The sequence below is a fragment of the Myotis daubentonii genome, chromosome 4 (assembly GCF_963259705.1).
Source record: "Myotis daubentonii chromosome 4, mMyoDau2.1, whole genome shotgun sequence".
In the NCBI taxonomy this organism is placed as follows: domain Eukaryota; kingdom Metazoa; phylum Chordata; class Mammalia; order Chiroptera; family Vespertilionidae; genus Myotis; species Myotis daubentonii.
In genome coordinates this window covers 109,208,667-109,226,422 of record NC_081843.1, presented here as the reverse complement: position 1 = coordinate 109,226,422, position 17,756 = coordinate 109,208,667, and the positions used below count along the sequence as shown (strand labels likewise).

The 17,756-nt window shown below is 42.7% G+C and overlaps 1 protein-coding gene across 2 annotated transcripts in view; it reads right to left on the bottom strand.

Moving 5' to 3' along the window:
* FYB1 (FYN binding protein 1) overlaps positions 1-12,432 on the bottom strand; it is a 150,848-nt gene extending 138,416 nt beyond the window's left edge. For both annotated transcript variants that reach the window (XM_059694893.1, XM_059694891.1), the window contains exon 1: positions 12,334-12,432. In XM_059694893.1, coding sequence (XP_059550876.1) covers positions 12,334-12,336 — 3 coding nt within the window. In that variant the 5' untranslated portion in view covers positions 12,337-12,432. The remainder of the gene's footprint in view (positions 1-12,333) is intronic.
* Between the last annotated feature and the right edge of the window lie 5,324 nt (positions 12,433-17,756).

The window sequence follows — 17,756 nt, the reverse complement described above, 5'->3', positions numbered from 1 at the left end:
TTCCCCCGGCCATCAGGCATCGGTCACCAATGGAGAACGAGAATGGGTGGCAGTGGAGGGCAGGGCCAGCTGCGGGTAGCCAGGGAAGATGGCCCTGATTGCAGGCCAGTCCTCGGGACCATACCCACGCACGAATTTGGTGCGCCGGGCCTCTAATAATAATAATGAAAGGCTAATATGCACATTGACTGAACGGCAGAATGACCGGTTGCTATGATGCGCACGGGCCACCAGGGGGCAGATGCTCAATGCAGGAGCTGCCCCCTGGTGGTCAGTGCACTTCTATATGGGGAGTGCCACTCAGCCAGAAGCTGAGCCTCTCCCACCTCCGTGGCAGCACTAAGAATGTCCAACTAATGGTTTAGACCCGATCCCTTGGGGGCCTAAGCCTTTAGTCGGACATCCCCCGAGGGCTCCCTGGCTGCCAGAAGGATGTCTGACTGCAAGCTTAGGCCTGATCCCCCAGGGAGTGGGCCTAAGTCGACAGGTGGACATCCCCCAAGGGGTCCCGGATTGTGAATGGGCACAGGCCGGGCTAAGGGACCCCCCACCCGAGTGCACAATTTTTTGTGCACTGGGCCTCTAGTATTGCAATAATTATGTAAGGTGACAGTTATCAGACATAGTGTGGTGATCACTTTGTAAGCTATATAAATGTTGAGTCACTATGTTGTATACCTGAAACTACCGGTAATATAAAATTGTATGTCCTTTATAATTTTAAAAAAATGTTATTTGAGATTTTGTTCAGATGGCAGGGTTTTTACTTTCTCTACATATTCCTTTATTTTTTGAAAAATTCTATCACCCTCATGCATCTCAGTTTTACAAGGGGGAAAAAAATAAAGCTATTTACATTTAGAGGTGAAAATTCTTTTGCAGATATCACATTAGTGGATAAACAGGCTATATAAGTAAACCCACTGGTTACAAATATAGAACATGGAGTATTATACTAAAACTAGAGGCCTAGTGCATGAAATTCATGCACTGGGGGTGGGGGGGGGTCCCTCAGCCTGGCCTGTGCCCTCTCGCAGTCCGGAACCCCTCAGGGGATGTCTGCCTGCTGGCTTAGGCCCGATCCCCCCAGGACATCCCTCTCACAGTCTGGGACCCTTTGCTCCTTACTGCCTGCCTGCTTGCTGCTCCTTAGCGCTGCCACGGAGGCGGGAGAGGCTCCTGCCACTGCTGCTGTGCTTGCCAGTTGTGAGCCCGGCTTCTGGCTGAGCGGTGCTCCCCTTGTGGAAGCGCATTGACCACCAGGGGCAGCTCCTGCATTGAGCGTCTGCCCCCTGGTGGTCAGTGCACATCATATCGACCCGTCATTCTGGTTGTTCCACTGTAATGGTCGCTTAGGCTTTTATTATATAGGTTTTCAGCTCCATTTGCCCAGAATATATTACATTTAAACTCCCCACCCTCCATTTTTATTATAAAAATTGCAAGTATAGCACCCAAAAGTTGAGACTGAAGTTGAAAGTGAAAACCAAAATACCCCCACTTAGATTCAAAAGTTGTTTGCATTCTGCTCTTCTTGCATTTGCTTGATCACATCTACTGATTAATCCATTCACCTTTGTTCTTTGATGCATTTCAAAGTGAGTTGCAGACATCAATACCCTATTTGATACTAAATTTAATCATCCCCCAAAACCCTCTCACACACTCTGGAGACCAACCATGGAACCCCAAGCAGGCTGAAATCTGATCTTTTTCCCAAACCTAGACATTGCTTCCAATCCAAACAGATCCCAAATCAGCCGCCTTCCCAGAAGGCAAAGTTTACCAAACCTTTCCCTGACTCTTTCTACATATCCAGAACTGTGCAATTTATCCAACTCATAGAATATTAAGGCCGGAAAGGGAAACTATTTGATCTGGAGTCGCCAGCTCCAAAGTTTCCAGGAAGCAAGTGGGTAATAGAAAAAGTGGGTATCGTGTGTAAGATAATCAAGTAGATCTCATAATGGAGACTCACCAGACCTCAGTGTGGGGAAGGAACAAGGAAAAGTTGAGAAAACAGAATTTACAGTTGGGGTACGGCTCCCAGTCTCAGCCTACAGGTTCCAAGGGCCCTGTATTGTAACCAATGTTTCTCCTTTTGTCTCCCTGCGGGTCTGGGACACTGAAAGGTACACATTTATTAGGATAGCTTGAAGAGTACACTGTTAAATAGAACCATTTTTTTTAAAGCACGCATGGATGTAAACGTGTGGAATGGTTCTAGTTTTTGCAAGTTACTTGCCCAAAAAGACATATTCCTCTTTCTCCCTGCCTCCCCCTGGAATGAATGAAGTCAAAGAAGAGAGGAACCAGTTTTCTTACTGATCAAAGAGTAGGATCAATGATGTAGCATCATTTCTCAGCAATGTGCTGGTAGACCTGTGTGTGTGTGTGTGTGTGTGTGTGTGTGTGTGTGTGTGTGTGTGAGACAAATTAAATGGAAGGATTTACCACATGCAAGGGAAGAAAAATAAGAAGAGTCAAGATGTGTAGAAACTATATCTGGGTTTTCTTGCCTAATTAGCCATGAAGACCTGGTTATTCTGGATACCTTCTGGAACTTCCTCCCACGCTCCTTGCCCTGCTTATCAAATTCAATCAATGTTGCTCAGGTTGTCTAACTTTTATAGCTACTGAAAATTGAAACCATCTATGCTATGCATGTTCAGTAACTACAGGTGGATCTTTCTTAGAAATCAGAAATTACAACAATTCCACCCTCACTCTTTGTTTGGTAATTAACATCAGAAAGTTTGGAAACTCCCTACCCCTCACTCCATCAGATAACTAGTTTAAACACTGTATATCTTTGCCCTATTGTGTTGGGATAGCTATGTTCTGCTATTTAAAAAAAACACACAAACAAAACAAAACAAAAAAACCAACAGAAAAAACTCCACCCAGCCCTGAAATGCTGTCTCATGCACTTGTGGGTAAATGTGGCAAAAGTAGTTTCTTTCGGATGAATGTCCACTTGTGATAAAGTAAACCCAACTACTTTTCTTTCAAAGTTGTAATAACTTTGCAAGTCATTTTTTTTGTACAACGTCCATATACTGACAAATTAAAATGTATTCATGTAAGTTAAACCTCCCAAATGTCTATTTAAGTGTTCTTCCTAGATTTCACATGAATTCTTTTAACTAAATGTCTGTCAAAGATCAAATTCAGCAAATGTTTACTTCAACTCCACGTCTTTTATTCTCTGCCAGAATTTTCATAAGGGTTGAATTTATAGTTGGCTTATCAGTTTTTGTAGCTAAAATATGACTATAGAACCATGATTTTGAGCTCTGGTTTTATAATCCTATTAGCTGTTTTAAAGGCATAGAGTAAAATTCTGAAATTTTTCATGAAAAAAGGTAAATTTTTTAACCAATATTTTTAAAGACTATATAGCATTGTGAGAGAAATGGGTTTTATAAAACAAAAGGTCCCAATATGTAAAAAAGAGAAATATTCTTTAAACATTTTTTTTTAAATTTCCATTCTCGCCGAACCGGTTTGGCTCAGTGGATAGAGCATCGGTCTGCAGACTGAAGGGTCCCAGGTTCAATTCCGGTCAAGGGCATGTGCCTTGGTTGCGGGCACATCCCCAGTGGGGGGCGTGCAGGAGGCAGCTGATCGATTTCTCTCATCGATGTTTTTAACTCTCTATCCCTCTCCCTTCTTCTCTGTAAAAAATCAATAAAGAATATATTTTTTAAAATAAAATAAAATAAAATAAAATTTCCATTCTCAAAATACTTGTTTTGATTTTTTTTGCAGGTTCTTTGCATGTTTTACTTACAAAATAGTTTAGAAAAGTTTTGTACAACATACCTGTGTGACAGGTATTTTCTGAGGACCTTTGTGGATAAAGCTATGCAACACTTATAACATCCTTATAAGTAGATATAGTTATTCATCCATTTTTACACATGGAGAAACTGAGGTATAGAGAGGGTAAATTGTTCAAAGTCATATGGCTGGTAATGGGCAGCACTGAGATTCAAACCCAGGAAGTCCAACTCCAGAGTCATTTTAAACTCTGTTCACTAAAAGTTCACCATTTTGCTCTTAGAATGCCAGAAACACCAGGTAAGAGTTGGCATAAGTGATTGTCAGAATGGGCCAAGCAGTAAATGAATAACTAAATCGAACTTTGACTGAAGGCTTGAACCATTTGGGGAACTTAAAAGAAAAAAGTACCTAAGCCCCTCCCAGGCCAGCTGACCCAGAAACTCTGGGGGTGGCAGGTGATTCCAGTGTGCAGCCAGGCTGAGAACCATTGATCCAAACCTCGTTAGCTAAGTCTTAGCACAGGGGATCTCAAACTGTAACCACTCAGAATCAGACCACTCAGAAGGCTTGTTCATAAACACAAGTGGCTGGGTCTCACTCCCAGAACAGCTTTTTCAGTCTTGACTGGAGCCCAAATATTTCTATTAAGTTCCCAGATGGTCTTCCTGCCGCTGGTTTAGGGAGTACACTTTGAGAACCACTGTCTTAATAGGTTGGGGAAAGGAGAAAGGGGACGATGGAGATCTGGAAGAAACTGGACGAATTCTCTTAGTATCTCATCAACCCTGCTGCTCACACATGTCCTCTACTTTGTTGTTTTACCCAAGGCCACTGAGCAAGGATAAGGGGAGAAAAGAAAATGGAAAGATATGAAGCTAAAGGGAAGTGAGGGAAAAGAGAGAAGAGGAATCAACTGGTCAGTAAATTAAAGTTTTCTAGCTCTCTCACTGACCTAACCGTATGTCAAGAGTAGAAAATAAAAATGTTTAAAGATGGCCATGTTAAAAAAGAAGAGGAACCATTCTAGATCAGAAAGAAAATAGAAACGCTAGGAAGTGAGTGAAACTGGAGGCCTGGAGGACAGGTGAGGTGGGCTGTTGGTTCAGGATATGGAAGCATCTGTTTGTTCAGCTCCTATAGGGTCATCTGAAAACCTGAGCTAGGGTTGCTCTTTGAAACCAAGGGCAGGGACAGATACGCTTTCCCATCCTTAGCACCATGAAAGGGGGCCAAATGATTGGCAACTAAAAAGTTGCCTTGAGAGACAAACATTTCTCAACACAGGATGATTTTGATAAAGCATGAGTGGGGGTGGGGAACACATCCTGTCTAATAAAGAGGGAATATGCAAATTGACCGTCACACCATCACAAAGATAGCGGCGCCCACAGCGGAGGCGGGTTTCTGTAACAAAAGATGGCTGCACCCACAGCAGAGGCCGAGTTCCCATAATGAGGCTTAATGAGCAATCAGCAGGGACCTGAGGCTGCGTGGCACTGGGCCGGGGCAGGGGACCTAAAGCTGTGCCCCCCGCCAGATGGGGCTTGATGGGTGACCTCAGGCCACACCCCTGCTCTGGCACCGGGCCAAGGGACCTGAGGCCATGCCCCCTGCCTGGCTGGGCTTGACGGGGGACCTCAAGGTGTGCCCCCTGCCCCAGTGCTGGGCCAGGGGACCTCAGGCCACACCCCTCACCAGGCGGGGCTTGATGGGGGATCTCAGACCACTCTACCCCCGCCCAGCAGGGCTTGATGGCAGACTTCAAGGCACGCCCCCCATCCTGGCCCAGGCTGGGGGACCTCAGGCTGTGCCGCCCACCTTGGCACCAGGCCAAGGGACCTCAGGCTGCACCCTCTGCCCCAGCACCAGGCCGGGGGACCTAAGGATGTGCCAGGGGACCTGAGGCTGCGCTCGCCGCCCAGCAGGGCTTGACAGGGGACCTGAGGCTGCACCCCCCACCCTGCGGGGTTTGACGGGGGACCTGAGGCTGCGCCCCCCACCCGGTGCCTGGCCAGGGGACCTGGGGCTTGTCAAGGGTGGGGCGGCTGGATCTGGATCTTGCCCAATGGGGGGGTGTTAGCTGGGTCTGGGTCTTGTGCAATTTTGAGGCACCGCAGGTGAGTGGGGACTTGACTCTGGGTCCCACAGCATGCCCCAGACTCTGACAGGAGGAAGATTTTCATATACATTTTACTAATTTTCTTTCATCTCTGACACTTCTATATAGAGAAAGGGCAAATAGCAATATTAAAATATTTTGTCTAATTAATCCCCTTTTAATGTGCATGAATTTCGTATACCAGGCCACTAGTGGGTAGGAACCAGAGATGCTGGTAAACATCCTACAATGAATAAAAATGATGATGTTGAGAAACCCTGATTTAGAAACAGCCCCAGAGCAAGAACCTGGGCCAAGATACCAGTTGACTATGCAATGAATATGCTAAGTGCAACATTACTGTGGGCCTGGATCATGCAGCTGTCAATATAAACCTGGGTCTAGGCTCTAGTCCTCAGGAAGAAGTAGTAGAGATCAGCACAACACTAGAGAAGGTAGAGAGAAGGCAGGTTGGAAGGGCAAACCCACCAAGCAACCAACCAAGCAACCAACCAACCAACCAACCAACAAAACCTTCTCAAAATGGGTCTGCAGCTCAAAATTCCAAAATATAAGAAGAAACTATTAGGAAGAAAAAACCCCCACAAAATAAACAATTATAAGATAGGTCTACCTAAATTAAATTAAGAGAACAATCTGAAAATGACTTCAGAACTTCAGGACTCAACAAGAAACAAATAAGTGAATAATATCCATAAGAATATTTGAAACAAAAATGGGCATTTTATGGATATGGACATACAAAATGAAAATATAAAAATATGACCGTGAAGGCAAGATGCCGGGATTCTCTGCTGTTGGAGGGAGAAGCATGGAACGTGGGAAGGCGAAGAGAAGGCTTCAACGTTGTCTTTTGTTATGTTTTGAAAAGATGGCAAGTGGCAATATTATGGCAAAATAGTGACATGTGTGAGATTTGGGTGGTGAGAATGTGAGCATTTGCTGTTGTTTGTTTTATAACATACCATAATATTTTATTGTATTTTTATACTCTAATATTTTTAAAAGAGAAGGACACGAGGAGAAATAAAGGGCAGATGGAATGCACCTCAAAGTACTAGAGAAGTATATTAATGTGACCAAATCAAGAGCTGGAGCCCCACACCCATTCACTTCAAGAACAAGGGTGCCACACACTTGGTGTATGCTAAAGTCTACGCTAAGACGTGGCTCTCATTTCCTTCTACATGCATCAATTGTAGATGACAGAGAGAAAAAAAAGTAACACATTGGGCTAGCTCTTGCTGCAAAAGGGAGATGGCCCCTTCTGTGAAGAGAGGCAGAGAGATAAGAGTGAGTCAGGGAGGGGGGTGGGGTGGGGCAGCATGTAGAAGTGAATGGATTTCTTTTTGGGAATATTAACATATCATCCAAGATTATGATTGGTCTCCCTCACCCCCACCCCCAGCTTACAAGATATGGACAAGAATCACCACTCTACTTAAAAGAAGTGGGTTGGAACCACAGCTCCCAAAGGGATCCTTCTAGAATGGGATGTTACATATGGTGATTTCCCTAAGACACCAGCATTCACCTGGGTTTCCATTACAGCCTTTCAAGTTCTGAGCCCCTACATTGATTCTCTAACTTGGCTGTGTGCTAATTGGAGGCCACAATTTGGAAGGAGGAGGGAGAACATTCGATATTGAAGTCCCAAGTCATGATCAAGGCTGTCTGCTGAGGACATATGTCACTTTACAGGAAGCCCTACTCTCAAAATGCAGATTGGGCATGATGCTCTCTCCTTGGCTAGGAGCCTCTCGTGACTGCTGGGATGCACAAAATAAGGTGGGATTCCTTGTCATGGCATTCGAGACAACTCCACTGCCTGTTTCTTGAAAGCACCTCTTGCTACTTTCCTCTTCTCTTGCTCATCCTCCAGACATCCTGGTCCCCCTGCAGATCCAGTCTTTCCTCTGCCTCACTTCTTCCACAGCTGCCATTTCCTTTGTCAGACGTGTTTTCCCCGCCACTTCCCTGTGCCCAGCTCCTCACTCCTGTGCAACAATTCTCAGCCCTCGCTGGGCCCAGCTCCCATGTCAAGCTTTTGATTTAACTGGTTACATTGGGGCCTTGAGAATGGGGGTGACAGATAAGCTGCTCGAGTGAATCTAACGTGTAACCAGAGTTGAGAGCCACTGCTTTAGTCTAAACTTCACCTCACCAGAGACCAGACGTATTCCTACGAAGACATCTCCTCTATATGCTCTATTACAGTGATGGCGAACCTATGACACGCGTGTCAGAGGTGACACGCGAACTCATTTTTTTGATTGATTTTTCTTTGTTAAATGGCATTTAAATATATAAAATAAATATCAAAAATATAAGTCTTTGTTTTACTATGGTTGCAAATATCAAAAAATTTCTATATGTGACACGGCACCAGAGTTAAGTTAGGCTTTTTCAAAATGCTGACACGCCGAGCTCAAAAAGTTCGCCATCACTGCTCTATTAGCTCCTTAGTCATCTCCTCCAAGCTCACTACAAGGCCTTTATTTATATGTTTGCTCTGACTAACTTCGGATCTATCCACTACCTCAGAACAGTGGTCTCCAAGTGCCTGACCAGAGGCATCAGCGTCATCCGGGAATCGATTAGCTCAGGTGCACCCCTGAGCCTCCAGGGGACCCAGGTGCCCACTGCAGGGAGTGTTCACCCAGGAAGCCAGCACCGCCCCCCCTGCCCCCTGGGTGGTTCGCCCTGCATCCTCACCCAGCAGAGCCCCAGCATGGAGTCGGGCTCCATACCTTGGTGGAATGAATGAGTGAGTGAGTGATACACTTTTCTCTTGTCAGTAGCTCACCTGTGAATAAAAACTGAACAAAAGGAGCAAAACAATCAAACAGAAACCCCAAACACAGTTTTTACTTCATTTCTGAAGACCTTCTAAGATGTACTTACAAATTTTTTTTCTCCTCACTAACCACAAACATACAAAAATTTGTGCATTATTTGATATCTGTTCCCCAGAAATTTTACAAATTGAAATGTACCTAAAAACACTTGTCTTATGAACAGGTATGATTTGGTATTATTCCCATTTTAGGGCTGTGGAGTGAGCTGGTTTGCCGAAGGTTGCAGATTAAGTCAGTTTCCACAGGGGCAGATGTTTGAGAGGCAGAATCCTAATGCCCATGGCCTTTCACATCTGCAATGTGGAGTCATATTATAAAGAACACGGGGGAACGCCAAGGCCAGCTCTGTACCTTCACTGAGCAGCTGGAGGAACGGGGTCGAGATTGCGCAGGTGTGATGAGAGGCGGGGCCTGGAACCCGGCACTCCTTGACACTGTGTGGCTAACACCCATCAATCTTATAACCCATGTGCTTGTCCTCGCAAAATCCCACATACTTCGGGCTTCATGCCCACAGGTTTCCACAGTTCCTCTACCAATGGTTACAAGGTTCAGGCAATAAAAGGTGAATTTCCCAATGACCACCTGGGCAATGACATGGCCCCACTTTCTGGTATCTTTTTCCCTGCATTGAGCCTGGAGGAGGCCAGCTTAGTCACATCTGTGACACAGTAGATGCACTTGGGAGGGGGAGGGGGGAGGGGGCATTTGATTATTTAACTCCCCTTCTTGAACCGTGGGGTGGAGAACCACAAAGCCAGGAACCCTTCCAGCCTTTCATCCCTGTGGCTTCTGCAAGGTTTAGATAAGTGAGCATTCTGGAATTTGGACAATTCATACTGACCATAGCAGCGGCTGCTCCGCCAGCTGATTCACAACTCTAACAGGAGGGTCACCTGCCTGGGGAAAGGCCCCTCGGACTCTAGAAGCCAGTCCCGGGCTTTTCTAGGACTGCCCTGTTGTCTTCTCTGGACCTACTTTTTCTCAGATGCAGCAGAATGTACAAACGCTCAGACAGTGGACAGACAGCATTGGGCACAAACTCCAGTCCCAGTATGTGATAGTTGTGTGGCTGTGAGCAAGTGCCTTACTCTTCCCATGACTCAGTGTGCTCAGCTGGACAATAGAAACAACAGCAGTGCCTGTCTCTAAGGTTTGTTATGGGATTTAATGAGATATTGTATGCCAGGGCTCACACATTTCATTGCTGTCATCATACTCCTCCTGCGCTCGCTGGGAGTCTCTGGGCCTCTTTAGGAAATTCTTTAATTGGAGCTAAAAGGAAAGAAACTCATATTCATCTAATGTCTGGCTGGTGCCTGCACTGGAATAGGCACTCTATAATTGTGATCTTATTTACTCTCCAAAACAACACTGTGGGATAGTTATCATCATCATCATTATCATCATCTCTTCCTCCTCCTTCTCATCACCATCATCATCTCACCACTGTTGGATAAGGAGACAACCTTAGAACTTAAATGACTTATGAGAAAACATACAACTAGTACACAAAACCTAAAAAGCCGCGAGTATAGCCCTTTGACTGTGCTATGATGCTTTCAAGGAGAAAAAGTAGGGTTTGTGTTCCTTCCTTTAATATGCTACCTGCCACTCGGCAGCTATGTTGGGGGAGAGAAGAATTAACAGGAATATACTTCCTTTTCGCTGGCATGCTACACAGATCGGCAGATATATACCATAACTGCAATTTGGAAATTTATTTACTGCCCCACTATAGAGTAAGTAAGCTTAAATTAGAAATGATACCTAACTCATATACTATCCAAAACATTTCGGATGAAAATAAAAATCGGTAAGGAAATGGTTTATACAGTATGATGGCACTTATAGAAAATTATATTTATAAAATATATTTTTAAGTGATAAAATTTTAGGATTGGTACTGACTTAACAATGATTGTTCCCTAGATGATAGACTATAGAAACTATGTATTGTTTCATTTCTGCATATCTGTATATCTAAGAAATGGTCTTTAACAGCAGGTGCTGCTTTTATAAGAAGATAATCTCATAAGAAAACATTGCTTACATATTACACCAAACATGCACTAATGCAGTTAAACGTCCTTCCCCCCCCCCCCCCCCGCTATTATCCTCTCGTTTTCCCCATGAAAATCTAAATAACTCTTTGTGAACCACGATGTCCTCATTTCTTTTTTTTCCTTAGGAATCTGTAACTTATATTTTAAAAATTACTCAGAAAAAAAAATGAAAAAAAAGAAAAAAAAATTACTCAGAAACATGTGTACACTCCAGTGAGACATTGGTCCCATATTAAATTTTACATCTGATCACCTGTTGGAGAAATGCCCTGGTTTATGTTGGAGGAGGATGTCAGTAACTAAGGTCAAGCTGCTTTCTAAGAATCCTGGACCTGGAGACCCAGTTTGGAAACACTAAAGGGATGAGCGAGTCCCACCTTGCTGGGTGACTGCCTTCCTCCCACAGGTGCGGCTGCAGGGGGGTCAGTGCTACTATTTCTGTCACCACTGCACATTCCTCCCCCATGACTGCAACTTTGACCCCATTGCTCCTCCTCTCCTCCAGGGCATGGTTACCCTCTCACCTCCACACTTTCCCCTTCTGGCTCAAGAGCTCACAGACTACAAACACATCCCATAAACTCCTTTCCCCTCCATCCCCATGCCTGCTGTGCGCTCCCTCCCCCATTGAGAGCTTGTAAGAGTCCTGGCCTCATTCCCCATCTTCTCACCGGAAGCTGGTAAAGGAAGTCCTCCTCTCCCTATTGGGAGGAGGGAAACCAGCCTCCCGGCTGGGGCTGGGGCTGGGGCTGGGGAGAGGCGTGTGTGGGCCAGAAGGCTGGCTCTCTTCTAGACTCTGGAGCATAAGAACACCACATGTATAAGAACGCAGTCAAGTTTCACAGAGAAATAATAGGAAATAGTAGCAGGAGGTGAACGCTGTAGTTCAGCTACATTGTAAGTTAAGCTAGTTGTTATGGTACAACTGGGAACCTGGTCACAATTTTAAGTGCATGCCAATGAATGACTTTCAATTAACAGGGGAACACAACCTGTCCCTAAGTTTTGGACTATTTGGGCTGTGTTTACTTCTCTTAATTAAAATAATAAAAAATACATTTAAAAACAAACAAACAAAAGAGCTCCTTTTGCAAAGTCCACTGTGTTGTCAAAATGGCCCTCCCCATCAGCAGTATTCCCCAGCGCCTATCACTGGAGTTCTCTTCTGGGTCCAAAGTGCTCCTAATAGAACTACGGACATTGCTCGTTCTGGAGCTCAGCTAGCTTAAGAGGCCAAGACAAAACACACAACTGCTCTTTCTCGAAGGCATAGCTCTTCCTCTATTCTGAAGGCTGGAGTCAGAAAAGGGAACTCCTGCAGCCCCAGTCTCTCCGGCAACATAATAAAGACTCAGCAGCTTTCATAGCAAATGGAACAACGTGGGACAAGCAAAACTTCCCAAGGCCTGGAAGACCTGACGAAAGCACCCACCCCTCTCTGCTCCATGGAGAGAGGTTAGGTGTTGCCAGGAGACCAAGGAGAGCCATAAAATGGGTTACTTACCATTTTTCTTGAAAAGAGTTGATGTGCCTGGCACCCAGTGACCCCAAAGATGCCGTAACTCGGGCAGTGAATGTGCAAGTTAGCTTTGCAGAATGTACTTCCTTTTTTAAACTGTGTGGTCTGTCCAGCTTTCACACATTGATATGTAAGGTTGATTTGCATATCAACCTTAGCCCTCAGAACATTTGTATAACTGGCCAGGTTAATCCAGTTATTACCCTTTAATAATATAAGAACAGCTATAGGTAAGGTTCTGAAGTCAGGAAATTGACTCAAAAATTTTATAAAAGTGCCTAGATATTAAATTCTGTGTACATTATTAACCTAATTTATATAAAGTCTGTATTTGTCGATCTATCTATCTATCTATCTATCATCTATGAATGAAGGATCTACTCTAAAATGTTAACAGTGGTAGACTTGGGTGGAGGTATTTATTATTATACATAATTCTTATTTTGCACTTTGCTAATTTTTTAACTTTTCTGTTTTAAGTAGCAACTATAAGCTTAAAAAGATCAAAAGAGTCACAATAATTTAAATCATAATTCCAAATGTATTCCCATCAACATTTAAATGGTGGAAATATTCATAAGTTTATCATAGAATACCATTCATTTCATTCAAAATATAAAGCACATTTCAACCTAGGTTCATGTGTTAATTTTTCAATAATTTTTGCTAGCATCAAATGCCCCAATCCCTCACACAGGTGAACTACATATTCTTGCAATAAGGGCATGGTATTTGATCTCAAGTAGTTAGATTCCCCACCAATCAACTGTAGCACCTATGTAAACATATTCTGGTACACAGAATTATTTCTTTTATTTGAATATATTGCCTGATCCTCAAGTAATTCCAAAGGTAGAAGATGATCTTTGTTTCCTATTGGAAAGGAAAGCCAGCTGAGTCCTTAATTTGGGGTTGCAAATGCTTAGATCTTGTAAGTACTACCGCATTTACCTAGGTGAGGGGCACCAAATTTCTTCATTGATGACAATCTAGTACTAATTATACCAAGACAATACAAAACCTTTTATTAAAAAAGATGTTTCTTATTTATTCCTTAAAATGAAAATGCTTTTCAAAATCAAGACGTGGTAAGAAATATGGGTGGAATCATTGCCAGGGCAAGGTGGGAAGGCAGGGCAGGCGCAAGTTTTCGGGGGGAGTGGGGGTAGAACGGAGCCTGATATTGCTCTAAAACTCATAGGTATTTTAAAGAGGGGTGGGGCTTGAGGAGAAGTCAGAAGCTAGGTTGGTGGTCAGTAATCTCAAATTGCATAGTCTCTGGCACATAATAAATGTGTAGCGAATGAATGAAGGAGAAAAATCAAGGCAGCACAGGTGTGGGAACCAGGCATGCCAAGGATGTAAAACATCACCAAAGGAAGACCTCTCAACCGCAGCTTCTTCAGTGTAACCAGAAGCCTCTGGTTTCACTCTCTGCCGAAACCAAGATTATCCCAATGCAGGGGCACCTTAGGGTCCAAAGCAGTGGGTCTCAACCAGGCTGTGCATTAAAATCACTTGAAAGTTTTTCTTTCTTTCTTTCTTTTTTAAATCCTCACCTGAGGATATTTTTCCATTGAGTTTTAGAGAGAGTGGAAGAGAGAGGGAAAGCCAGAGAGGTACTGATGTGAGAGAAACACATCGATTGGTTGCCTCCTGTATGCATCCGACCACAGACTGCAATGAGGTATGTGCCCTTGACCAGAATGGAACCTGAGACCCTTCAGTCCGCAGGCCGGCGCTCTATCCACTGAGCCAAACTGGCTAGGGCTCACCTGGAAGTTTTTTTAAAAGTCTAGTTCCCAGGCTTTACCCCAGACCACTCAAATAATCACTTCTAGTTTTGAGACTCTGGCATCAGTATTTTTTAAAGCTCCCCAGAGGAATCCCAGGTGCAGGCCTCAAAAAGGGGGAGCACACAGGTAACTCATGCTAGTGAGATGGCGGACAGGCCACCAGGCACGCCCTGCAGGTTAGAAATTATTCTACACTCTGACACTGTTTACTACTAAGTCTATCAATATATTTTCACCATGCACTACACGATAATTACTGGGACTTTCTCTCTGTCCCAGTAAGTGGGACAAAAGTTAGGTGTGAAACAGAAATATAGCAATTTCCACAAACAGTGTAGCTGATTGGACAAGTCTAGGGTTAGGAGGACTTCAAGAATTTCAATTCTTTCACTTGAATTCCCTTTCAATTTCTGCTTACTTCTAAACGCAGATTAAGGTAATTTTTAGTTGTTATTGACATAAATGCACCAGTTTCTGAAAAATGTGCACTTAAAAGAAATATTTTGGCTAAGAGAAAACCAGGTAAGGGCTGAAGTTCTTAACCATAACTTATAACCCACTAGTAAGTTTCTATTTTTACTATCTGGAGCATAATCACTTTACTTAAAACAATTATTTCCATTGTGACCTATGTGAGTATATTTTCTGTGATATCAACCAAGTACACAAGTCCCTGAGCAGAAAGATGAAACAGGAAATGCAGTAAAGATGACAGACACTGCAGCGATACCATCTAAAGAAGATAAAGTTATATTTTCCTGGTATGGGCCCTGCCATTGGAAGGAGAAGTAGCTCAGAGAGTGCAAACCTGGTTAGAATCCTTCAAGGACTGGGGCGTGCATTCTCCGTTCATGTCTTTGCATTCTGGAACACTTTTTGTTCAGGCAATGGTAAAATCTGTCTGTCCCTTTGGTATCCACTGAAGGTGACAGCTAGGTGGATACTGTGAGGCCCAGAAACAGGGCGAGGCTGTTCATTTTCAAAAGCCAAATTTACAGGAAAATGGAGGAAGACAGCACAAATAAAAATTTAAGTCACACTACTGATCATTGTTAACAGGACTGTCAATGCTGTACCTAACAGGCTTTAAAAAGCGATGATTAAATTGTTAGAAATACCCTTACACAATTTCTGCTTTATCAACTGAATGGCTAACATTTAGGGAAGAAACACTAGATTATCTACTTTAAGGATCCAACACGAGCATGTCTGGAAAACCCCCTGAGATAGAATATGGGTATGTTGCATCTCACCTCTTCCAGGAAGTCTTCCATGATTCTTGCTCATTCATCCCCTGGTTTTTCTGAACTCCTGCAGACTACACCATGAAATGAAGCTCTTTGATATGTTTGCCTTTTATGGTTCTCCCACTGAATTGGCTGCGTTAAGTTTGGCTCCCTAACTAGATTTGAAACTCCTCCAATTTTTGTACTTCCTTCTGTCACCCAAAGATCCTAGAGCAGCTTTTGTTTTTCAAAGCTTTTCATTTTGGCGCATGGGTTCCTCTCAGAATCTGATAAAAGTGGTAGACTCTTTGCACACGAATTCTGCATGTGCACAGCCTCCCTCAAAGCCCATCATTTCTGGGAAGCTGGCGGGAACTCTTGGTCAAACACTGGGAGATGATCACTACATTGTTGCTTTTTGATGATGAAAGCACAGGAATGTTAAGTGACCCCTCAAGTTTCCAGACTGAGTCTGGTGAGTAAAAAACTCCATTATTTTTTATGCTTGACTCTTTTCATCAACACGCTTTTGAATTCTGCCAGCAAAGAAAACTCAAACTCACAAAATAGATTCATAGAAATTCAAGGAAATTCTAGTCTCCCTGCTTGGATAGATATGGAACAGCCAGATGGCAAGTGGCAGGGAGGAAGCAGGATATGGCCGGGCCTGCTTAAAAAGGTTGTGCAGGAGGAAATGGGCAGTACCTGGATTTGGCTTATTTTTCTTTCATTTTTTTGTTTTAAAAACAAAATGGATTTTTTTTCACTCTTGTCCTTTCTAATTTTGATGAAAGGAGGCCTTAACCCTTTCAGAACATCAGTGCTTTAGAAAAAAAATAACTTATTAATCAACTTCAGTACAAAATTAACTCATCTTCCAATAGGAAGAGAGTTCCCATTATATTCCCTAGATGGGGAAATTTTATTTAAACTCAAGAAGGGCAGGAAACAGCTGTCATTACAATTTAAACCCAACCCCAGGCAAATGTTTACTAAACTCTAAAAGAACTGCTGAAGTAAGAAAATGGAAAAATAGCCTAAACTTTACTCTAGAAGTCTTTTATCAAAACAACCTGCAGAGCAAAGAGAAAAAAGAACAAAGCTCACAGAAGAATTCTGTTATATGTTAATGCACCTACTTTCTTCTGCTATTTTGGCTCTGATTGGTATTTTACCCTCTTCTTGGGTTTGGGGGAACTCAGAATATTCAGTGGTGTCTGTTTTATATTTTCCTCTCATAACTCTTCACCTCTTCATTCCTTTATATTCTTCTCCAAGGCTAAATCCAAGCTGTAATTCTCTTATCTCACTGGGCTTTCAAGATTTAACTGACATCATCAAAATATGCACCCTCATTGGATTGGTCATTGTGCTAAACAATTTGTTAAGGGTAATTTGCATTTTAATGAATGAAAGCAAGAAAATGTCCTATATGGAAAAATGGATCTATTTTTCCTTCCTTCCTTCCTTCCTTCCTTCCTTCCTCCCTTCCTTCCTTCCTTCCTTCCTTCCTTCCTTCCTCCTTCTCATTTTCCTTCTCAACAGGAAGATTAGACCAGAAAGTTTGGGAAATAGCAGAGGAGCCTTGGGTTTTACAGACTCAGGAAAGATGACAGGAGAAAGTAGATCACTCCATCATTCCCTGAGTTCTTTCCCTTTCCCATTGTCAATTAATTGCAGGTTTAAATATACTCATTTTCCTTATCTGTTGTCTGCTTAATTTTAAAATAGGATTTTTTTTTTCATTCCAGGATAAATATTACTTCTTTTTTGCACTTTTAGAATATAATTTCAAGTTTGTTTAAAATAGTAAATTTGAAAACATTTCCAGATTTTAATCTTTTTACTTAGTTTTTATTTTATTTTTTCACACCTTAGAATTACCCTATTCTCTCCACTTGAAAAGTTATTCAAACTTAGTCTTTTTTATACTCTAGTGCTCAAATTTGAATTAGTCAGGCAGGAAGCTGACCTAAATAGATAATTATTTATGTCCTAATACAAATTAGCCATACCTGAGTGAAACCTAATGGAAGTTTTTCTTTTGGTCAGTAGAATAGGAATATTTCTATTTTCAATTCTATAGGACTTTTTGGAACTCCATACTATTATTAATGCTATAAGGAGGACTTAGGAATATTTACAATGTAGTTATGAAACACATTTATTATAACACAATTTGTGAAGTGATTCACTGTCATCCTGACCCTCTTTTCTCTTATTGCTTCCAGGCTGATTGACTTTAGTAGGCTAGCACATGGTGAAAAAAATCACTGACCAACAAATGATACTGATCAACAAACTGGATATCTACATGCAGAAGAATAAAGTTGAAGACTTACCTTATACCATATGCAAAAGTCAACTCTACGTGGATTAAAAACTA